We start from the raw sequence: 24,082 nt of genomic DNA on the forward strand, positions 1-24,082 counted from the left end.
CGGCCGGGCAGGGGCGTCCGGTGGGGGCGGGGCGGCGGCGGGCGCCGCCCCGGGCCCTCCCCCGCCTCCCCGCCCGCCGCCCCGGCCGCAGGCTCCTCCATCGGGGCCGGGCCGGCGGAGCAGCCCCGAAGTTTGCGGAGCGGCCGGCGCCGAGGCCATGTGGCTGCTGTGGCTGCTGCTGGGCTCGGCGGGTGAGTGCAGGCGCGGGCCGTCCCGGGGCGCTGCCCGGCGGCGAGGGGGCGTGCTCGGCGCGGCGGGGGAGGGCACGGGGCCTCGCGTCCGCCCCCGCCTCCCGGCGGCGCCCGGTGAGCCGGGGGCCTCCGGCCTCTTCTCCCCTCCTCTCCTCTCCCCTCCCCTACGCTTCCCCACCTCCGGGCGGGCCGAGGCGGTGGGGGCCGCCCGCGGCGGGGCCGCGCTCCCGTCCCGGCCTCCCCTCGGGGCGGGCTCGGGCTGGGGGCGGCCAGCGGGTGGGCGAGGCGGTGCCTTGCTCGGCGCCGGGCGTGGAGCCGTTCGGGAGCCGCCCGGGCCCCGCCGAGCTGCCCCGCCTCGTCTGGGCTGCTAGGTGGGCTGCGCCGCTAACTCTTCCTTCGGTAAACTTTTACACCCCCGTGGTCAGCGGCTGTCAAAGTCAGCGAGCTGCCGGCGTGCCGTGAGGCCGTGCTGCGGGCGTGATTGGTGCTGCTGCTCGGTCCTAGCGGACTCTTGCCCGGAAAGAGGGTAGCCGACTAAGTACTGCTGTCGGCACGGGAATCGCTCCGTGCAGATGGAACGATGGCACGCAGTAGCAGAGTTTGGATTGTAAAGCGGGATGTTCTTTTTTCTTCTTATTGAAGAGCATTTGTTGTCATTAAGGTCTTTTAAGTTTCACAGATTCCACGATATAACTTTGGTTCTATGGGCAGGAAGAAGGAGAAGTGCAGTGGGACCTGCAGTGTTTCAGGGTCACATACCTGCCAGCTGCGTATGCAGCGTGTGTGGCTGCTCTGTAGGTTTGTGTAGGCTTTTCGAAATTATTTCAGCTGTTCCTTATTTGGAAACCTTCAGGCAAAGCCTGGGTTTGTTTATCTGTGTTGTGATGCTTTCTTCCTCGTTAAGTTCCATAACACAGTAATGTGGCCTGCACTTCACCAAAGTGTTCCTAGCAAGGCACATGTTTCCATGTGCCGCCTGTACGTGAGTGAACACACTGGGCTTAGCGTGGGGCCTTGGAGCTGCCAGCCACCCACCTGAGCATGGCAGTCCCACAGTCCACCCCTCACAGGCCTGTTTCCCATCTGGGAGCCTTGCACGCTGAGCTCTGCCCTTCTTGCACAAGAGTTCCGCTGCAGTTATTTAACCAGTGACTCTGGCTTGCTTTGGAGCCGATGCAAAGAGCTTTCTGAAACCTTTTTTATTGTTATTTTTAATGCATTTTCTATTTTGAACATTCATGTATTGGATCTTTGGGATTTTTGTTTGAAATGTTCCTTCCCCTGTATATTTTGGCAGCCCCATAACCTTCCCACAGGGAGAACTGGCTTGTCTTTGCCTGGCCTTTTAGTTTTGATAACTCCTGAAAGAATTTCTTTCCTTTTGAGTCTTTTTTGGGTATGGATCGGAAACTTTGAAGCCCTGGGGGTCAGTGTCAGCTAACAGAAAATAAACAGTGATTCAAGTCTGTGTCTAACAGTTGTTCCTGTTGCAGAAATAGCTGGGATTGCATCAGTGGAGATTTGCAAGGCAAAGTTTGATATTTTATTTACATCTTTTCTTAATAGATCAAATGTCACTTTTGATCCTTAAAGACCTTATCTGAACGGGAAAGGTTTTACCTATGCTATGTACAGGGTGAATGTATACGAGGCTGACAGCTGATCAGAAGGAGACTGTCTTATCTCCAGCCATAACCTTTGTTCCCAGTAAAAGAGCTCCCCAATTTTATTCCTTTCTTTTTTTCAAGCTGTGCCTCATTTCAGATCCCACTGAGCGCTCACACCTTCACGTGCCCAGGTAGCACTCCACTCTGCCATGCTCTGACCCTGTTCCCAGCACTTCTCATGGCTCCAAGGCAGCTCAAGGGTTCCTGAATGCGGGTTAGGCCCTTCAGGGGTTGCAGTTACCATCTCAGGCTGTAAGAACATCATCAGGTTAAGGAAGATTGCTTTTTTGCTGACAACTACAAAACTTGTTCCTGTTTTAGATCTGAAGTAGGTCTTAAAAATGTCAGTCTTCAACCTGCTGGAGAGTCAGAGTGCAGTGCATAGCTGGAATTCCTACACGTGGTCTCTAGGATATCACAGTCCAGTGTAAAGATTGTTCTGATGTATAAGCAGTATATGAAGTATAGATGTTATACTTCCTAAAATACGCTCAGCTATCTCAGTTTTAGGGGGAAGGTTTGTGTCGGCTCCCTCCTGTCTTTCGCACTTGCGCTGTTGGGATCAGGACCTTGTTTCACAGAAAGCATAAACATGCAGGACCACATGTATGCTGTCATCACAATTTGCTACTACATTTCAAAAGTCTAAAAAAACCATAACATCCCCAAAACTGAGCAGGGATGGAAGCTGCTCAAAGGGTTATGTTACTGCATTAATAATCTGCGTGGTGTAATCCTCGCTAGCTTAAAGCTTTGGTACACTGCAAAGGGAATGCCTAAGATTTCCCTGTGCTGGTCTTCATTTGTACTGATGTTGAGGTATTGCTTCCGTTGGATTTCTTTGCTGAAAACCCTCGTGTTCTGCATGGGAGCTGAGGAGTGCTGTTGAGTACCATTCTGCTCCACTGCTGTATAAATAAAGGGAGCAAGGAAAGCACTCTACTTGGAGGCATGTCTGTCCTGTGTATACAGCATGCTTGTTTTGTATTCTTGATGCAACCTCTTAAAAACTTCTAAACCAGGTCTGTTGCTTCAACAACCACAATTTTTCCTGTTCCATTACATGTGCAAACTGCAGACTGTTGTAGTGCTTTGATGTGTGGGTGATGAACAAGGATTCCTGTAGCAGCTTTGGCAAGTGAGGAAGCTCCCATCTCGGCAAACCAATAAGAGAGAGAAGCGATACATGAGAGGTGCTGGATATTTGCTGTAGTGAGAGCAGCTGAGGGGTGCTGCGTCAAGGAAAAGCTCCACATCTGGCTACAGGGCATTTGATGTTTGTTTCCTCAAGACTTCCTTTTTAGGTGGTAGGTATCGTACTCTGTTGTTTGCTATCAGAAACATTGGGTGCTGCCAACACCCAGTTGGGGGTAACGGCCTGATTGCAGTCTTGCAGTCACGTATCATGGTAGGAAGTGGAGATTGTTAGCTATAAAGTAGACTGTCAAAATGCACCCCTTGTACAAATGTGAAATAAAATGTCTGAAGCCTACCGTCAGCCTGCAGTATCTGATACACCAAGAGACTAGCGTGCTCTTTGGATGAAAGGATTTTGTGGTGATAGTATAACATGTTTATTGTGACAACAGCAATCCAGCATCCTGCTTCCATTTGTTTGTTGATTATCTCCCAGGTGAGGAGTAAAACAGCTTCACTTGTCATAAATCTGGGAGGCTGGTTACAGAGCTGATGGCTTCTCAGACAGCAGGATGGGATGAGCAGAGGTTCAAACATCCCTGTTTGGTCAGGAAGGGCTGAGGCAAGGTTTTATCACCTACACGCAGGCTTTGTTTTTTAAAGCCAGTAAATCTCACAGAACAGCTTCTGTGATGTTCTGTCCTGTGGTTGCCCTCTGTCTGCGCAGGCAGAAGGCAGTCATGTAATGGGCCTGAAAAATCCATAGCATGAGGTCCTCAGTGATGATGGCAGTGCTCTCATTTTCGGCATCCTCAATGTTGTGGAAGCTGACGATGATTTTAATGAAGTGGTGGGAAGCCTTGCAGGCTGTCGTTGTTAGGTCGCCCTGTCTGTCGCAGACAGGCTGTGGTGTCCTACCTTTGGTAGGAGGCACTGCCAGGGCTACTGAAGCTGGTGTTTTCTGAGCCTTGATGTGGAAACTATGCCATTGTCAGTGGGTAGGTTTGGAAGATGAGAAAGATCTGATGTCTTCGCAGTTGTTTTTGTTTTAGTGGGTTTTGTTTTCTTTCTTTCTTTTTTTTTTTTTTTTTTCTTTAAGTATTAAAGCAAAACTCTTGCTCAGGCAAGATCTCCTAATAGGATATGCAAAGATACAGAATGAAGTATTTCAAGTGAAACCAGTTTTAATGATGAGATGCATTTTAAGGTGTCTCTAAAATGAAACGCTGAATGACGGACTGCCTTTTGCCTGCAATGTAAGTAGATCATGGCTGAGGGTAATTTTATAGTCAGCCATTAGTGTAATCAGTTTATCCTGAATTTACTGGATGCTGAAGAATTTTCAAGAGAGAGCTTGTATGTGTTTAAAAAAAAAAAAAAAGGCAAAGAGTTCTGCTGGAACACATTTAACTAAATTAGCCTCTCTTGCAATGAAACTTTTAGCTTAAATATATGGTCAATGAGAGATATGGGCTGTGAATTTTGCACTGCATTTGGCGTGGGCTGCAAGTGTGTATCCAGATGCTTGTAGGACATGTAAAAACTTGCTACACTGCGGTAGCTTGGTCTTCTTGCTTGAGTCTGCTGTGTTGGTTTTTTCCTCTCGGAAGCCTCTTACACAGATGTACAACTGTCAGAGGAGAGACGAGTTCAAGCCAACCTTATGCTGCGTGCAGAGTTGGCCACTGAGACTGAAAAGCTCTTTAAAGGGAGAAGGTGCTGAAATGCTGGTTGTTTCTGGTGTGTGTATTTTGATTTGCACATGTGAAACGTCAGGAGGTATCTGAACAGAGCCACTGGTCTCTGTTCTTTCTTGTTCTCAGCTGCCACCACAGATAGCCATCTCTTGACTGCAAAGAAACTCGTGAAGTTAGGTGTCTAATTTAGCTGCAGCCCACAAAAACATGTCCTAAAAAGTTTGAGAAGTGGAAGGTACTTCCTATTAGCGTGAGAGGTCTGCTGCAGGATGGGAGCGATGTGGGCAGGTAACCAAAATGGCCTGGATGAGTGAAATAGAAATGAAAGGATCCTGCAGGAGGGCTGCTGGTCAGAGCCGCCTCTTTTGTGGTTCTTAAGCCTTCCTCCTGCAGTCACCTGAGCAGCTGTGGGCCTGGGCATGATCAGAACACATATTCAGTAAGGCTGCTTTTTGGGTGTGAGTAGACAGTTGCACAAGTTGCTGTGTGATGTATTCTGTAGTGGTCAGGGACCTGACCTGATGAGTGGAAGGGGATGTGGCAGCAAAACTCTCAAAATGAGTGAAGCTTGAACCCGTGGGCAGGATCTTTTCGGATTAGGGGTTGGTTTGGGGAGGTCCTCACCCTGTGTGGTGTTCCCACCTAAAATGAGTGTTGCAGCCTGTGAGGCTTAGTTTATTAAAGATTAGGAAGTGCTTGCACTGAAGATGGTTGGAGTGTGCTCTTCTGGATTTTTTTTCCCTTTTACCAATATAAACAGTTGGATTTGGAGTTCTTCTGGACACCAACTCTCCCTAGCAGCTTTCATTTATGCTGTTAGTACTGTGGAACCCTGTTCTAGTCAGGAGCGATATCTTACAGGTAACTACAGGCATGTTTCCAAGGTTCAGAATTCCTCATGTCTTTGAAATGTTCTGTTTTGCTGGGAAGAGCTGGGTGCAAGGTAAGATTCTCTTGACACTATGAATTCTTCTCAGCTGTTCATCCCTGTTTTTCCTTTCTGTTCTTTTTGTTCAATACTTCTTTTTGTTACAGTGAAGATTTTTCGTTTGTCATTAAGATTCTTCAAACAGAGGAGTTTCAGGTTTAGCAAAACATGAAATGTAATAAAGACACAAATAGACATAATAATAAAAATCAATGTAATTGGCAAGTTGCACTTTTTTTTTCTCCTCTTACAAGGCAAAGGAAAGAGCTGGCAACCTGTAGTCCTGTTGCTTACGCCTCTTTTTTACTGAACCTTGTGGTCTTCATCTTTTTTTTCCTTAGGCTTGGATCACTTCTTGTGTATTTGGTGGAAAGTGACATCACTTGATAAAGGAAATTTAGACATGCAGGATGCCCTAGTGCTGCTAAACTTGCCCTTTTTTATCTATTTTTCCCTTACCTACTGCTCAGTTGTGCCATGGTAAGGCCCAGCCGTGGGCTGTGTGGCTTACTGCTGTGACTGAACTTGGAAGGCGCTGTTTGGCTACAGCAGGTTGCTGAGGTCTTGGTCTCAATGGGTTCTTGATGCAGTTTTGTATGTGCACTGTGCCTCTTGAGCAAACTTTTGAATTTCTTAGTGATCATATATGAAGTTCAGTTAATATTTACTTGCCCCCAATGCGGGGTGTGTGTGCACAGATGGCTAAATGTGTTGTCAGTGTTGGCATCTCACCGCTGGGGAGATCAATACAAAATGTGCCAGAACAGTTCCTCACATTGTTAAATTTGTGTAGTAGCCCTACTTTGCTGGAGGTGCCAAAGCACATCAGTTCTTCATGGACAGGTATGTTAATAGACTCACCACTTAAAAGCTCCAAAAGAAATACGTTGCAGCAATGGCAGTGAGCTTCAAAGGAAAGCAGCTCTTGTGGCTGGCTGTCCCAGCTCCTGTCCCTGGCACAAGTTGCTGCTTTTGTGGCTATGGCTGAAAACATGCAGATCAAGAGCTGGGTAGGAGTGGGGAACACTAAGGTGAATAGATGGTCTGACTGGAGCCTGAAGTGCACACACTTCTTGCCTTGAGGAGAGCAGCTATCTACCTGAGAGGTTCAGGGTTCTTTATAGCTTGTCAGGATGCTGGTCTTGAGGGCGGGAGACTGAAACCTTCCACGACAGGAGCCCTGATAAGAAACATGTCTTACCAAGGACTTGGCGTCATCTGAAACAGAGTCTGCAGCTTTGCTTGTTTGGGTAACTGGAAAAGCACAATACAGATGCTGAGATCAAGATTTGCTCAGGCTGGCAGAATGGGAAGGGCGCTTGGCAAATCCCAGAGTCTGGAAGAACTGTACTTACTGCTTAATCAGTTTTAAAAGACTATGTCATTAAACTAATTAGACGTAATTCAGAATTGGCTAACAGGAGCAACGGCAGTGTGTTTGTGTTGATTGCAGCCTATTCAGACTCAAAATAGTTCTGTTTCTTTCTTTGAAGACGGCCTTTTGAAAGGTGGAAAGAAAGTGGAGAGGGACAGAAAAAAATCCATGGGCTGATGCTGGTTACATGCCTTAATGAAGTGCTGGCTGAATTTAAAACCCAGGATTGTGGGTGAAATCAAAGCCTGTGTGGAATAGCAGGTAGAATTGTGTGAAAAACAAAACCAAAAGCATGCTGAACTTTTAAATGAATAGACCATTCACTGTACCGTGTAACTGAGGTCTGGCGTGTTAAACCTGCCTTGTATTTAATGAAGTCCTGGTGTAATCCTAATTTACATTCTCTAAGAAATTTCTCTTTCCTAAGCCTTTCTGAAGGCAGGTCTACCTCCACTTGTTTTGCATGTTCTCTCTTCGGGTTGCAGTGGCTTTGGATATCAGTAAGCATGAAGGTGTGAGAGAAGCATGCCCTGAAATTTTTCAGCCTGTTAACTGTAAAGCAAACCACAAGTATTGGTCCTTCTGCAGTCAGTTTGACCAGCAGCCCCTCCACAGATCTGCAGGCAGTAAGTGAGCTTCAGGAATTGATTTCTTTTCACTTCTCTGAGGAAGAACCAGAAAGCACAATGAACCAGTTAGGAGTGCACTTATGACCAAAGATCAATGAGATGTGACTGGAGCATTGATTCAGTACCAGTGAGATAAAAATGACAACACTAGGAGACTTTCTAGCATTACTCATAAACTTCACAATCAGTAAGCAGTATCAATTTTACCCTAAAAAATCTTTGATGAAGGTTGTTAATTTCTGTATTACAAGCTTGAGGTAGAGTGATGCCAGCTCCTTTTTTCATACCAGGATTGCTGACAGTGTCACACATTGCCTTTTTAAGCATTTTTGATTGCAACCTTTGTCTTCCAAAAAGAATAGTTGCAGGGATTTTTTTAACACTTGAATTATCTGTCCATTAAGGAGAAGAGCACGACAGCAGTTTGTCTTCCTCCTTCCAATTTTCCTTAAATGGAGAAACAAAATGTTATAAAACATAGATATTATAAATCATATAATTTCCTCTTTGCACTGCAACTTTAAGGGACCTTTCTGTGAAACGCTTGTCGTTTTCAACAACTGAGGTAGAAGTAGATGCTTCGTGGAGAGCCAGTGATTCAGGGCTCCTGAGTGTTTGCTCTTCCGAGATGACTTATCCCAGTGTTTGTCTCTTAGTTACACTAGCAGAGGCCACCCAGGTTTCGTGGCACTTGATGATGTTGTTTTGCACAGCTATACCTTGTCATCAGTCTCGCCTTGTAGATGGTATAGAAAGTTTCTGCCTTTCTTCTACAAAATTCTGCATATTAGAGACAGTGGACATTTCTGTTCTAATTTTTTGAAGCAGCTTTGGAATACTTTCAGGCTTTCAGTGTTAAGGACTCTCTATTTACAAATGAATTCAGTAGTAGACTTCAGTGACTAATCAGATAGGGTATCCTTAAAATTTCTAATGGGATCCTTGAAAATCTGCCAAGGGATGACATAGGTTTTCTAATGAATTGTTTTAATGGAGCTCTGGCTTGCTATTTGGTTAACAGTCTTCAGGGTAGCTTCAGGCTGCTTACTTTCCAATTTTCTTGTGTTATCTGGAGATAAATGTCCACCTTATCGGAGCTTAATAGCCAATTAGCTGAAAGAAATAATATCTGAAAATATAAAAAGCAGTTTTGTTCACTGGGAGGATATTCTTGTCCTAACTGAGGCTGAATCTTGCCTGTTGACTGCCATAAACAGTCCTATGGGGAAACTGTTCAGCCTGCAGAGCACAATTTGGCTGATTTTTTTTTTCTTTCTTTTTTTCTCCCTGCTTCATTTGTTTGCTCATCAACAGGTGCAAAGTTGGGCAGCCCATCTTGGTGAACAGACTTTCTTGTTTTAAGAACCAATCAGTGTAACTTCCTCTAGATCTGTGTGGAGCCTGAAGAGACCTCCGTGAGAGCTGTCAGCTCCTGTAAAAATTAAACCTATGTGATTTCTGAGGCATCTGGTGGTTATCTCTGTTTTGGACAGGAAACATGCCTGATAGGAGATACCTCAAAGGGAAAGTGGCTTTTGAGACACAGAGCACTCCTTCCAAACACCCAGCTCACTGCACTATTGAGGGCAAGATTTGCAGGCTCAAGAACTCCAAGCTCCTTCTTCACTGTAGGAAAACTAACTAGGCATAGACTCCGTAGGTATTCCAGCGTTGTTTAGCTCATTCTGGAAGGAATGCATTGGCCTTTTGTTTTGGAAAAAGTGTATTATTGAAGTGCTGTAGTGCCTGTTTTGGTTAGAGAATGCTTTGGGTGAGAGCAAGCTCAGCTGTCAAAATTCAACCCTTGGTATAATAAGCAGCAATACCAAGAGCTTGTCATTGCATGTTTCCAAGGCAAAATCATTTTGGAGAAGATGAAACATACAGATTCCTAGTCTGTTTTTAAGCAAGTTTCCTAAGTTGTTCCTTTCTTCTCCTCCCATGAAGCACGCTCAGCATTAAACAAAGGTCAGTGTATGCATACAAGAGGAAAACAAAAATGAACACCATACCAGGAGTTCCTGTTGAGCCCTGAGCCCCTTTGAGGGCAAGTAAAAGAGGATAGTTAATTTCCATACCAACAGTGCTTTGAAATGGCTAGATTCTGGGGTTTGCCTCTAGAGTTGCTGTGAGCTGAGTTTGGTTGCATGTTGAGCAGCAGGGCTTTGGGGACGTGTCATTCATGGAATCATATAAGGAGGGGAAAAAGCCACAAAGATTTCCCAGTCCAGCTGTGAACCTATCGTACCACCATGCTCACCAAAGCATGCCCCTGCATACTGTATCTACCCTTTCTATGAAGACCTTAAGGGATGATGATGCCACCATCTCCCTGAGCAGCCTGTTCCAAAGTATCATCGTTTGAGAGGAAATTCTTCTTCATATCCAACCTGAACCTCTGGTGGTGCAACTTAAAACCATTCCTTCTCATGCTATCAATATTACAGAGGAGAAGAGGGCGACCCTCACCTCACCACAACCTCCTTTCAGGTCTATGTAGAGGGCAATAATGTCACCCCTGAGTCTCCTTTTCTCCAGACTGAACAATCCCAATTCCCTCAACTGCTACCCATAAGACTTGTGCTCCAGACACCTCACCAGCTTTGTTGCTCTTCGTTGACATACTTCAGATTCTCAATGTTTAATGGAGAGTGGCCAAAAACTGAGCACAGTACTTAAGATGCAGCCTTACCAGTGCTGAGTACAGAGGGATGATCACCTCCCTGATCTGTTCTGTTACAGCTGGGCCTGCCTGCGTTCTAATCAGAGTCCCTGAACGGGGTATTAGCTGCATACTTGCTTAAAGATTTCTGCATATGTCTTTGCTTGTTTACTACTGATGAATGAATTATTCAAGATACGGCTGTGGGCCTTTGATACTGATACTTTGCTTTTTTTTTTTTTTTGTTTTTTTTAATGATGTTCTCTAAAAAGCAGTTTATATATTTGGAAAGCTACTGATCAGTATATGTCTTCAGGTACCCATCTCCTTAGAATCTGAGCAGCACGGAAACATAAATTATGGATGCCTGCAGCATTCCCGTGGGATTGGAGAGCATTAGTAATCATTAACAGATAAAGAAAACTGAAGCCAAGGAAAGCAGAGTAATGTGATCATATGAGACATCTGTGGTAGGGCTGAATCCTCTCTCTGGTCTTCTCAGATTCCACCCTAAAAGCTGCCCTTTCCTGTAAAGGATCCTGTTGGTGAGGCTGGGCTGTGTCAGAAGCACCGACATTCATCTTCCTCCTCCTGAAGCTCACAATCACTGGCATTCCTGCCAGGGAAAGGATTAGGAGCTGACGTGCTGACATTACACCGTGTGTTGTTTAACCTGGGTCAGATGAGATACGGCTGCCAGTTTGACAGCTGAGTCTGTGTCTGCCCCAACTGTAGAACTGCTGGTGGTGGTGAAGGCTCCAGAAGTGTGAGACTGCAGTAACTGTGCGTAGGCAGCACGTAGGGCTGTTGGCTTAGCGTGCCTGGTGTAGGATTGGTAAGGGGCAAGTTGGAGAGCACGATGTGAGATGAATGTGCATGACACCCTGTTTTCTAATAGCAAGTAAACAATGGCATCAGTGGAAAATACAGGTGGGAAGTGTGGTAGGAGTAGAGAGTTCTGTTTCCTAGATTACTCCTATGCATCAGTGATGGAAATGTTCCTTGGTGGTACTACTGACAACCTGAAGTGACTGTAAGAGTGTTTTGAATCATGACTGGATTCCTTGGCTTTCTACTGAGCTTGTAGTTGAATTTATTTGCATTGGCAAAAAGGTTAGCTAACTTGGAGGCAAGCTATGTGTAGACTTCAAGTGTCTTAAAGTAGTAAGGTTTCAAGACCACCTTTGCTTCCTCAGGGCAAATCCTGCCACTGAGCACATGTTGTAGATCACATTTTTTGATGTGGTTTTTTTTCTTTTTTTTTTTCCCCTAGCTTCCTTCCTACTGCCCTTTCCTTTGAACACAGTCATCTTTTTCCTTTTTTTTTTTCTCCTCTGAAAAAGTAGTAAGAGGTGGTGGTTACTGAAATTACTCAATTCTGTACGTGGAGCACGTTTGTTTTTTTTTTTTACAAATGGGTAGAGTGGAATATAAATCAAGGTGGTCTGTGCTCATGTACAGACAGGGCTGAGACAACGTCCTGGAGATAATGGTGATCCTTGACAGTGTTTAACGTTAAGTAGATTGTTTGCTGTTGGCCTTTCTGCCCAGCTCAAAATGCTGATACCACCTCAGTTTCTTTAGTTTCATAAATGCTGGTAAGTGCTCAGTTCCCTGAAGTGAGTGGTATCAATAATTCATTACTACTTAATTGCTGGAGTTGGTTTCTGATTGATTTGGTAAGTAGGACAGTAGGAAATGGTACGCTTCCCTTGTCAGCTGCACTTAGCTGCTTTGGCTGATGCCTCATGGAGAGTTGTGCCCGTGCTGCCTTCTTCCAGGGATTCTTTGCCCCGGGCCACAATAAAGCCAAGGGAGCTTGCAGAAAGAATGAGGCAAACAGCATGAAATGGAATTGTGGATTTTTTTTGTGTCGTTTGCGACATGTTCTTGAAGGGCTGGAGTGGGAGGCTCAGGCCTGTGTGAGTAGCACACACCTTTGCTGTCAGCCACTTCTGCTCCCTGACTTGTTCAGGTAGAGACACTTCTTGTGCACTGATACGTTGGTTCCTGCTGGTGCTCTGAGTGACTAAAGGTGTCCTGTTTTGATCTGATGTTGTTGTGTTGATAAGCTTGTCTGTGAAGGCTGCTTCACTGGTCGCTTGAACATCACTCCTTTGAATCATGTACTTTCTGATGGTTTTCCATCAAAGTGGAAATTCTTCATTTTGGAGTGGATGTCGGTGGTAGTTTCATTTTGCTCATATCATCATAGCATCCATCATGAGCATTTGGAATGGTGCAGGTTGTCCTTCCTTGCGGTCAGCATTTCCTATGAGCCAGACAGCAAGTGCTTCCAGTCACCCAGTGTGGAGAATGGCAAGTTCTTTTTCTGGCACCAATTCAGACACTGGAGGGGGGAACTTTAGACGTCTGGGAAAATAGGTGGTTCTTGCTTTTATTAGCACAGGATAGTCTCTGTGCTGTGTAGGATACGGAATAAAATAAACATGAGGAAATATACTGTGTAGGATAGGAGATAAAATAAAGGTAGGGAAACAGTGCAACATGACAATTTTACAGGCCTACGAATGAGACATGGGAAAGGGGAAAGACTGTTTATCCCCAGGTGCTACTGTAAGCTTTTCTCCCTTTTATGATTGTGTTGTACATTTCAAAGATAGCTGAGTACAACAAGACTTCGATCATGGCGTCTTCTGATCAGTTTTAGTTCAGGACATTGTCTTTACCTGAGAATGTGCACAGTTCAGCCATATGAATCCTTCTCAGAGGTGCTGCTAAGTCCTAATAAATAGCACACGTCTCCAGGAGCACGTGTTCTGAGTCTGGATTACCCAGCAGATTAGAAAGGAATATGTTACTTTTTTTTTTTTTATTTTAGTTGGTTGTTTTTTTTTTCCCATGAGTGTCCATAGATTCCAAATAGATTTAGCTCTAAATTAAGCATGTTGAGAATTATTGTATTACTTTTTTTCTACTTTTTTGGGGGCTTGGGTTCTCCTTTTCTTTGAATGAATACGTGGATATATTTCATTAGATTTGCTCTGTTTTAAGCTGCTGTGTGTGAGTATGAGGGTGTATTCACAGCCTGATTCTCAGAGGTGAATCTTTTTTTCTTCAGGTGTTCTTGTGTCTTTAAATTTCATTGAAATGACAAGGTTGGAAAGAACATCAGTGTCACTAACCTGCTTTGCAGGATTTCCTCAAGATCACTTCATTTCTTCCATTTCCAGTCAGCAAGTTTCCTTTAAAAATGTAGGTTTCTAAACCCAAATTTCAAAAGATGAAATTTCATTGAAATGGAAAGAAGTTAATCATTTTAGCCAGCTGTAATTTGTTCTGTTCATACAGTGTCAGTCTCACCTCTCTTCCGAGGAAGGAGAGAATAATTGGACATAAAAGGTGCTTTTACTTCGAGTGAACTTGTTAAAACTGGGAGTTTTGACTTGAATTTCTTGCAGCTATGATATCGAAAGCAGCCATGTACCTGTGCAGCATGTTCTTAAAGCTGTGTTTTTTGTTTTTTTTTTAAAAAGAATCACAGAAAGATTTATTGTGAGTTCCTGTAGGTAGGAAATTGAGAAGGCCTGAGCAACTATGGCTTAAACCTTCATTTTTCATGTGCACAGTGTTTGATTCTGTGCTGGTTTTTACCACTGTGATTCTAGCAACTTTGCAACAGGAGAAGATATTGAGAGAAGATGCTGGATGAGTAGGGCTGATGTATGTGGAGATGGAATAGTTTAATTTCTGTTCCCAGTGGCAAGTTTTGTGCTCTGGTTGAGGGTGATTTGGTGGAAGGAAGCTTAATTTTCATCTTGCCATGCGGATTTGTTGGCACTAAGTAAGTGTTTGATCCCAGAACATTGCTGGTAGCATGTGCTTCCTGCTGACAGAGTGCTTCTAAACCAAACCACCGTTGTGGACATACCAGAGAAGCTGTGGAGTCGCTCACCTCCAGCAGTCACTGTGGATGATGTGACAATTTGCTCTGCCTGGGCCTCATGAGAAATACCATTCTGGGTACCTGAGCCCATGCTGTCACTGTGTTCTGGCCCTTCCTGAAGTGTGTTGATTACATGGTTATCTGGAATGTACTGATAAATTTCTGATGGATGTCAAATAGTGACAGTAATGAAGCTGCAAAGCTGCCTTGTTGATAGCGGTCTTGGTGGCATAATGGTCTTCCTGCCTTTGGAATGAGCCTTTGTGGCTGCTAAAGGGATGTTTATCACTGGGATCGGATTTTTAGAGGAAGTAAGAAACTAATTTTCACCAGACAACACTGTAGGCACAGGATTTCTGTTTGTATTAACTTTACACCCTCCAACCAACTATGGAAACTCATGTTGGCTCACTTGAAATCTGTCTGATGGAGTGAATCTTTCCTGTTATCGGCTTTGGGATTAGCATATTGCATCCCACAGGGAAGATGCTGATCAAATGAATAGCCTCAGTGGAAAGGAAGAACATCTATCATCAGTTAAGGACATCTGTGTTTGGGTTAATGTTGTATTGCAGACATGTTGAGGCATCCTTCCTGCCTCACTGGATTTGCATAAGGAATTAACCTCCATTGTTTTGGTGCTGATAACACTTCATTTAAAGTTTGTTGTTTTTTTTTCCCCACACAGTCATCAGCTCTGTTGTAGTCAATACTTAAGATATTTCCTTTTACTTCCTGGGGAAATCTGGTGGATGTACAGCCAAAATGTAAAGAGCTAGTGGATGGTTTATGTTCCTGGCTGTGCTGTATCTTGTGCTTCATATGTAAAGGATGTGAATGTGGTGTAGGGCACTTAAGGCCCATGATGTGTTTGGTGCTAGAGTCCTGGGTGAGATTTATCATTGCATTATATTTTCTGTGTCTTAGTTTTCCCTTTATATTCTTTCAGCTAATCCACAGAACATGAATCAATGTCAGAAGTAATTTTTTTATGTTAACTTCCTGAGTCAGAAATATCCATATATATAATTGGCAGCAGAGCAATAGGTGCACAAATCTTTCCTTTCTGTGTTACAGACTACATTGTGTTTGAGTATGTGGAAGTTAATTGCATATGAGGTTAGGAGGATGGGAAAGAGCTACAGTAATCACATTCTACCTTTCTTCTGGTATACATTTAACTTAAATGAATTCAGTTTATTAACTGACCTTCATGTGTTAGTCCCACGAACAAATGGGAAGCCCTGTGGCTTAAGCAGGAAGCAAAGACAGTGGAAGAGCAGTGCTTTCGGTTTAATGGGTAACTGTACAACTAATTGCTTCTTCACGTACTTCATTTATGTAGCCATTAACAGTGAAATTATTAATGAGGCTTGATTGCTGAAGGAAGCTGCATCTGAGGTTGGCTCTCCCCTTTCCATGTGCTCCAGTCGCTGGGTCAGAGGAGCCCAGATCCGTGTGGAATCAGTGTGAGCTGCTGAAGGCTTCCTTCCAAGCATGAAGTGGGGAATGCAGCTGGGTTGCTGATGTCTTTCTCAAACCTTGTTGTTTCTAGTTCTTGAAGTGCAAAGAGTTTAGTCCGTATTATGATGAGCGCTGAGCACCCTTGTCGATGCAGGTGGGCAAAGGCCTGTCGGGAAGGAGCCGGCTGGGGCTGCTGAGAGCGGAGCAGTGTGCTAAGCTTGGTGCAGAGCCATCCCTGTGCTAGGCAGAGTGCCTTGTGCTCTGCTGCTGCAGTGCCTGGAGAAGCTGTCCTGCTAAGTCCCTCTGACAGATGTCGGGGAGTGTTAGTGTTTACGGAGAAGAACGCCTCTTTTATCGGATGCATGCTGAAGGACAGTGAAATCTTTTGTTCATATTAAAAATAAGAAGATCCATAGCTCACAGTCCTTATCATGGGTGTCCAACCTTCTGGCTTGTCTGGGCCATATTGGGTGAATGGGAATTGGGTTGTTCTGAAAGTAATGCCTCTTATTTATTTCCATGGTAACAACTGATCCAAAGAGCATGATAATGCTGTTTAATAGAACAAATTCTCAGCTGCAAATCACTGTTTTTCAACACAGTCACCACCAGTGGCTACACACTCTCACCAGGGATGAGCAAGAGCCTGCGTGTTGTGCTCGTGAAAATCTGCACCAGAGGAGATGACCCACTGTCACCACTGCTGAAATGCACCACGCACTGCCTCACTGTACTGTGGTCTCCATAAACATTCAGCAAGCATCAATGAATGTCTATGGCCGCGTTTTTTTTCCCTGTGGAGAAATTCAGTTCCACACCTTTGCTTTGTGTGTGCTTCCGTGTCAGACACCAATTTGTCTGACTGCCCCTTTGCTGCCATCTGTCACACAACAACAGAATGCAATGGAATATTGGTGGGAAGGTTCAACCTCTACTGCCGTACCACCAGCATCCGCCTCTGACACTGTGGACCAGTGTAATGAAATAGAAAGCAATACTTTTGGAGCAGTCATTGTAAAATATATAACACAGTTATTGTATGTAATAACAAAACTCATTTTAATCTTTATTTATTTTTATTAAAACAAAAAAAGAACAAAAACACCAAGCACACCGCTGTTTGTTACTGTGATGGCGCAGGGCAGGAGGCGGCTGCGCTGTGAGCTGGGCCGGGCTGCATATGGCCCACAGGCTGTGTTGGACATTCTTGGTCTGTGTCATCTAAGTGTGGGATTCCTCATCCCAGCCAACTATTTTTGCCTTTGCAAGTGACTTCTGTGCCAAAGCACCAGTAGCCAAGTACCTCTGTAATGTGCTGGTGTCAGGAAGTGTAAGTGATACGGAAAACACAGGACCGTTCTATCTGATGGTGGGGAATGAAAGCCCCTTCCTGCTTTCTTAGTGGGAGGAAAATAGTCAGTGATTAAGTCCACTTCTGTTTAATTTATTCCCATTTGCCTTACGTCTCATCTGGAATGTGCAGTTTCTTTCTAAATCTTTTAACTAATTTTGAGCAATCACAGAAATCCATTGCCTAAAATAGGTCTGTGTCCTACCTGTGGTACAGGCTGGTTCCTGTGGTCCTGATGAAGCACGTGCAGAAAGGAGAGAGAACCTCAGCGTTTGGGTGCTTTCAATTTATTGGGCTTTCCCATGTGGGAAGTGCAAGCTGTGAATTCTGCTCTTTGACAGAAGAGCAAACCAGAATGTGTCAGCCTGCTTATGATGAGAACAAGTCCTTGCAGTAGCTACAACTCAAAGGGACTGGTATATGAGGATCTCTGGTGCTTCATCAAGAGGTTTGTTGCTTTCAAGTGTTTTTGGTTACTGTAGGGGAAAGGAGAAACTCTGAACTGGTAACCAAGAAGGTTGCTTTTCTCTCAGTTGTGCTGAGGTGGTTTTAGAAAATCCAAGACCAGATGAATCTGAAAGTGGTTTACTTCTGTCAAGTAAGAATTAGTTATTATAACAGCACTATGTTTGGATTTGGTAGCTTGTAAAATGCAAAGGCTCAAGGCTGCTTAACAAAGTTGTCTCTGCTCCATGTCTGGAGTGGGGTGGGGGAGGCTCTGCGTGCTGTGCTAGTGGTCTGTCTTTTTGGCAGTGGCTGTTAATCCAGCACTGTTACCTGCCCTCATCCTTAATGCGTCCATCATCTGCAATTTTCATTGTCTTCTGAATTTCTTCTAGTGTGTGGGAGGGAAACTGCAAATGTGCCACAGAGCTAGCAGGTGGTGATTTCTTGAGGGTGCAGAAGAAATCTGAGCATGGTTGTTACAGAGAAAATATGCTGCCTTTTATTACAGAGGCATCTCTTTCTTCTTGCCTCGTCTTCCTCGGATCTGATAGGCACTTTGCAGAAGTCTTGGCGTTGCTTGGTGAAAGCAGTTCACTGCTCAGTGACCTAAAAGAAATTGCTGTTGAAACTCAGCAACGCGCAAGCTGTGCTGCCTTTGTCCTTACGCAGTAAATATAGTGATTATTCTTATTATTTCTATCTACAGGCAGGGGAAAAAATAAACAACCTTTCATGAAGTGTGATACCTTTCTTTTAATTCTGATTAATCAAATAAATTTCTCTCCCAGCAAAATAAACACAACGTGTGAAATCCACACAGCTAAATTTACACCCTGCAATTTTCGGACATTCATTGCCACTAAATTGGCAGAGTGGCTAGAGCCAAGCATACCTGCTTTGCAATTATATCCGCTGGGTTGGTATTTATGGGAATGCCTAGCTAGGCCAATGAGATGCAAAATTAACCCTTAATGGCAGCATGCTGAAACTGCTTCTTCATTAGTGAATTTACCAAGGCACTCAAAGAAGCTTGGTTATAGTTCATCTCATGAGCCTCTGCGAGTGGTAATGTTTGGTTCCCTGGAACCTTGGGAAAAGATTGGGAAATCCGTTAATTTAGCAGATCCTACGTCTCGGTTTGGGTTTTATGTGAAAACAAGTGTATGCTATTTTGGAACCAAGTAGATAGATGGATGTTTTGAGAACAATATTGAACATTTAGAAGCCTTGCCTTTTCCCATGGTATCTTGAGTTCCCGTGAATGTTATTGACTTCATTTACATTGAAAGTTTTCAGAAAAATTGTGAGAGTTTGTTCCCTCCAGGCTCTATCTGTGTGAATTCAGAGCAATCTGTGGGATCATTTCTTTGCTTCTCAGCCCCCTCAGCTTTGCAGGTTCGATCTGTCAGGACGTGTCTGTGCCCCAGCTTCTTCCAAAAGCACACCTGGTAGCCTGCATAAATGTGATAGATGCCAGCAGGAATGTGGAGCTTTCAGGGGTTATTTAACCAGCAAAATGATGCCTGAAGTTACAGAAATGCTTTAGAGATCCCTTGGGTTTTGCTTTGGCTCATTTTGGGAATAACTGATGAAAAATTGTTAATTGAAGCCTTAAAAGATGACAGTGGCTTTGTAGTTAACCAGAAGCTTGTTAATTTGTGTTCTGTCCCATTTTCGGTCCAGTAAAACACAGCAAGGCTCAGAAGTTGCAAGTGGCTAAGTGAGATATCCAGAATGCTTGGTTATTCTTTCTTGGCTGGAATGCACCACAAGACTTCTTCAAGACCATTTGTCTAATGAGCATGTTGAGGTGGGTGGTGTAGTTTTTGGTTTTTTATTTATATCCAGGATAGGTGTTTAAAAAGCAGCTACTGCTTTCTTGGAAATTGGTTAGAGGATTGTAAGAAGTAAAGGAAATGTAATCGGCAGGAATGAAAGAAGTAAGAAGTGGAAAAGAAAGAACACTGGTACATCGTGTAGACTAAATCCTGCTCTGTTTCTTCTGTGGCCCTTTCTAGGCCAGAGCCCTGTCCCAGCTGCCTCAGTCTCTCTGGGGGAAGTGTTCAGTTTTCTCATGCACGTGTTAAAACTTCTCCTGCTTTTTGCTAAATATTCTTCTGTCCCACTTCATCCTAGTACTCTTTGCCGCAGTGTTAAAACACTGCAACTTTTGAAAGAGCCAAAATCCATGATTGCATATACTGCAAACAAACCCAACTTTACTGCAATCTTGAAAGCTCTTCATGATACGTGGTGTGTTGCTGTGGCAATATTTGCTGGAAAGCATTAATCCCAGATGCCTTGTGTACCCACTCTGTCCACCCCGCATTAACTTCCCATCTACGTGGAGGCTCTGTATGGGCTCCAGTGTGGTGGAGAAACATCATTTCTCTCAGTTAGGGCTTCTGGTGCAGTGAGTAAGTGAAATAGATAAGGCAAAACTGAACTGTGAAAAGGATGAGCTCTCACTTCAATATAATCCCTGCTGTGCATCTTCTTAACAGCATGTTTCCCATTGACAAAATGCAAATGCCATTTATTTTTCTGTTATTGATTTGCTTACAGAAAGCAGCAGAAATCTAATCCATACGGCAAATGTTGATTCTCTTTATTTTCTTTATATATTTTTATTATTACTGCATAAAGCATATCAAAGAACTTGGTCTGAATGGGGGAAAATCACATTTTAGATAGGTGCTTACAAAAACAGTTATTTTTCACTTGAAGTGATTATTCTTTGCATCTCTAGTAGTGTCTGTGGGAAATTCCCAACTTTAAATAACCAGTTGTTGTTTGCATCTGTCACGGCCAAGTCCTGGCTTCTGCCCTCATTTAACTTTGTCTGAGGTTTCTGGGTGCAGGATGCATGACCAGAGCTACCAGAAACAGCAAATGCATGCCATCTTTGATAAAAGAAACCTTTCAAGTCTAAAATAATGGCAAAATTTCCTCAGGTAGATGCAGGGCATGACATTTGAGGAAGCTATGCCCTGTGGTGTTTTATCTGATGAATCAGATCAGTATGAGCAGTGATCTCCAAAATACCAATGTGAGAATGATAGGAAAGTCCCAGGCGGGACTTGAGGTGGGCTGAAGAGCTGTTGCTGGCTGTGCCATGGCTAGTCCCATTTTCAATGTAGTGTGGCTAAAAACCAGCTGATTAGAACCCAACCTGATCCTCTGAAGTCAAGGCTTTATTTTTCCTTGTGGCTTTGAAATTCTTTTTTTTTTCTTTTTTTTTTCTTCTCTGCATGTGTCCATTTCTGTGCTATCACTGCACCTGGAGAAGAATGTTCTGCTTTTCTACTTGCAGCTTTAAGGATGCTCACAGTTCTGATTGCACCGTGTTTTGGCACCTAAGTCAGGTGGTGCTTCCAGATTCATGCATTGGATTCTTTTGGGTCTAACTCTTTTCACTGTTGGATTTACATTCCTGTTTGAAGAGGTTTAGTGTCTGTTTCTGGCTAGTGCTTTTGGCTAGGGGCAGCACTATCCTGTCCCCATAGATAGCATGCTGTCACTGGCACTTAGTACTGTCATTCTCCCCTTCTTGAGCTGTTGTCTTTCCTTGACTCCAGTTGTCTTCTGCTAATTGATCTCCTAACTTCAGCTGTTGCTTTAATGTATTGTTTGAAAAAACATTCTTGTTCCTCTTCCAGATTTCATTTTAAGAGCCTCAGGAGAGAACTTTCTGGACTCCTTGTTTTGTATTCTTAGGGCAGGACTTCAAAGCAAGAGCTGAAATGCTTTCCCAAGGTAGGGAAGTCTGCAGATCTCTCTCTGTCGAGATTAAAATCTTGGTTATCTGTCATCAATCTCCTTGCACTTGGAAATTAGCTCAGTGCTGTTGAGTGAGAGGTTATGGGCTTTCGTTTCTTGTTAAGGGCAATGTTGCTGTTTTGTTTTGCAGCCCTGGCCTGCTTCCTGGCGTGGGCCCTCTGCAGAGCCTCCCATCACTGTCTCCAAGCTGCAGCCTTCTCATGTAGCCAAAGCCCTCTGCTTGTTACAAAGACCACTGCTTCCTTTCCCTTGCAGATGCGCTGCATTGGAGTGCCGTCACATCCTAAGTGCATAAATTATTCTCTCAGTGATATTAGGGGAATGCTGTGATTATAATTCATTATCATAAATTCATCTTTTCTTTTGCTCTACCACCTCTTGATTCACTTACTACATATATATATGAAGTCTTAGCATTCACTTTGTCCAAGAGTTGCTGTCCCGCGCTGACATCTGCTCCTACCGGTTTACACAAGCTTATGATTTATACAGGGTGATGCTGTCGGAAGTGTCCTGTTGCCAGGGAAAATGTTAAACAAGGAGAACTGTGTTTGCTGGGAGAACGAGCAGCTGAAACCTAGACATAACAGCAGAAAGCAGCTCTATACAGACCTGTGTGTAGCAGTTTAGTTTCATCACACATGAATATTTAAATGATGGTTTTATGGGTGACTGATTGGGCCCTACATTGTGAGAGTATTTTAAAATTTTATGTTCTGTTGTGTTCTGCAAGCAGAATGTAGTTGTCTCAGTAGTTTGTGAAATAAAGGCAAATTTGTGTTTAAACTCTTAGCAAAGATTCTTGCATAAACTAGAACTCAGTCATAGCATCTCTCCCACCCCCTAGATGCTCTTCTGTTGGTAGTGAACTTTCCTCTTTTCCTCCCATTAGTGGGCCATTAAAGAGGAGTCCCCTGACCTCTTTCTCTGGAAGAAAGGAGAAAAGATCCAGCCTGAAAGTCTTATTGCTAAGTGGATGTGGGCCACCAGGACGTTTCTCTTGCCATATTTTATCAGCAGAGCAGGCATTGAGGTGAGAGAGTCTTCAGAGCTGGTGGAGCAGGGTGCAGCCATTCTGCTTCTTTGGAAGCGCTTCCAGCATCTCTGTTTTAAGGAAGCTGTCGTGTTGACTATGAAAATCCTGTGTGCTCTGCCTTCCAAAGAGGTGGTGGCCAGCCATTTGAGCATGTCTACTTAATGGGGATTTTCTGCAGTCATACAGGGAGGAGTTTGATATAGAGTTGATGTGGACAGTAGTTGGAGACAGAAACAAGAGTTTGCTTACTCTATAGACTCCCTTCTCATTCGTGCCCTGTGGAGAGTAATTCCAGCTGTGGTTTCAGGATGACTAATGCTGGATGACCAGATAGTGCAGAACTGATAAAGGCAGCATATCTGGTTAGATAACGTGCAGCAGCGTGGGCTCTGGCAGGACAGATGATGCCATACTGATCATAAATCTTCCAAGGCACACTAACACTGCCCCTTTCTGTTTTAAAATCCAAGCTTTTAAGGCATAACTGGCAGAATTATCTGAGAGGTTCTTCACTGTGTCAGGCACTTGTGGTTTTTTATTAAGGTGACGCTGGTTATGGTAAAACTTGATTTACTGTCTCTTCACACCAAGGTCTGAATCCATCAGAGAGGAAGGTAATGCGCCTAGCTGTGTCACGGAGGTGTTGCAAAAAATTACAGTGACTTCAGGCAGTGGGGCTGTATAATTATGACAAAGTACATGCAAGTCTCTTTCTTCAAAGTACAGAGGCAGAGCAAAAGAAGATAAAATGCTCTCTTCTGAGATGCTAAAAACAATTAACTTCTCTGTCCTATGTAGGCGTTTGTAGTTTGTAATATGGTATCTGAGTGGCCTCGTGTTGTGCTTTGTTGCAAGGCAACTGATATATAGTGATGAATGTATTGCATGTGCAGTTCAAGGAGAAGCTAGATTCTTTTCTACATATGCAAGTTCTGTCTTTCATTAAGAGCAATATATGAAGTGTGTTAAGAAGGGATACAGTCATTAGGATTAGCTTTGCGTTTAACTTGCTTGAATATAGAGATTGCATCTTTACTTTTTGTCCTTTCTTGCTCTTTTTGCTGCCATCCCCATCAAGCTCTACAGTGTCTGTGTGATAAAGAAATGGAAGATGGAGCTGATGCGGTGATACTTGCTAGCCAGCTTCCTGCTGTCAGACAGTAGGTTCTCTCTGGACTCCTCTTTGGGGGGTGCTCTGTCCTTTGTGTGGAGCTACCTGCTTTTTCCCTAGAATCTCGTGTGTGTCAGTGAGCGTCACCGACTCTTGTGAAAGATCAGATCAGATAGAGAATAATAACCTGGGGTGATTAGGAAATTATGATAAGACAGTGATTATTCATTTACCCTGAAGATGATGGTTGGTGGAATATATTCCTTGTATTTCAGATTATTCTTTTGGACTGTGTTAACTTTCTCTGTAAGTGCCCAGAGATAATGGCTATGCTCTTCTGAAAATATGAGGAACACATCGTTAGGGAAAACATTTCCAGCAATTAACATCCTCCAAAGTGGATGGTACTGTGTCGGCACGTGCTCTCATTTGCTGGTAATGGTTTTCATAGTTTGCTTAAAATCATGGGAGGTGAAACTAGAAGGGCATCTGGGAAAGGCTGAAATCATAGATTTTGAGTTTTGATCTTGCTCTGAAATTTGGATGCACGTCTGGGAATCTTGCTGTGGGGAATGCTCCTTCTTCAAGTTGCGGTTCAGTAATTTTAAATAGTTACTTCTGCTTCTGCTCCTCCTCTTCCTTTCAATCTTGTGCTGTTTTGAGGCTGTGGATGTGGTCCATGCTCACTCTGTGCTGTTAG

General features: G+C 43.9%; 1 protein-coding gene across 1 annotated transcript in view; it reads left to right on the forward strand.

Moving 5' to 3' along the window:
- Positions 1 to 91: 91 nt before the first annotated feature.
- The window catches only part of LOC122191835 (very low-density lipoprotein receptor-like), a gene marked incomplete at both ends in the record, with an annotated part of 30,618 nt that continues 6,627 nt past the window's right edge, over positions 92 to 24,082 (forward strand). The window contains one exon of the mRNA XM_042892238.1: positions 92 to 191. Within this exon, the coding sequence (XP_042748172.1) occupies positions 92 to 191 (100 nt within the window). The remainder of the gene's footprint in view (positions 192 to 24,082) is intronic.

Source organism: Lagopus leucura, unplaced genomic scaffold (assembly GCF_019238085.1).
Source record: "Lagopus leucura isolate 7727_CA_CO unplaced genomic scaffold, USGS_WTPT01 24-11_obj-0_obj, whole genome shotgun sequence".
Classification (NCBI taxonomy): Eukaryota; Metazoa; Chordata; class Aves; order Galliformes; family Phasianidae; genus Lagopus; species Lagopus leucura.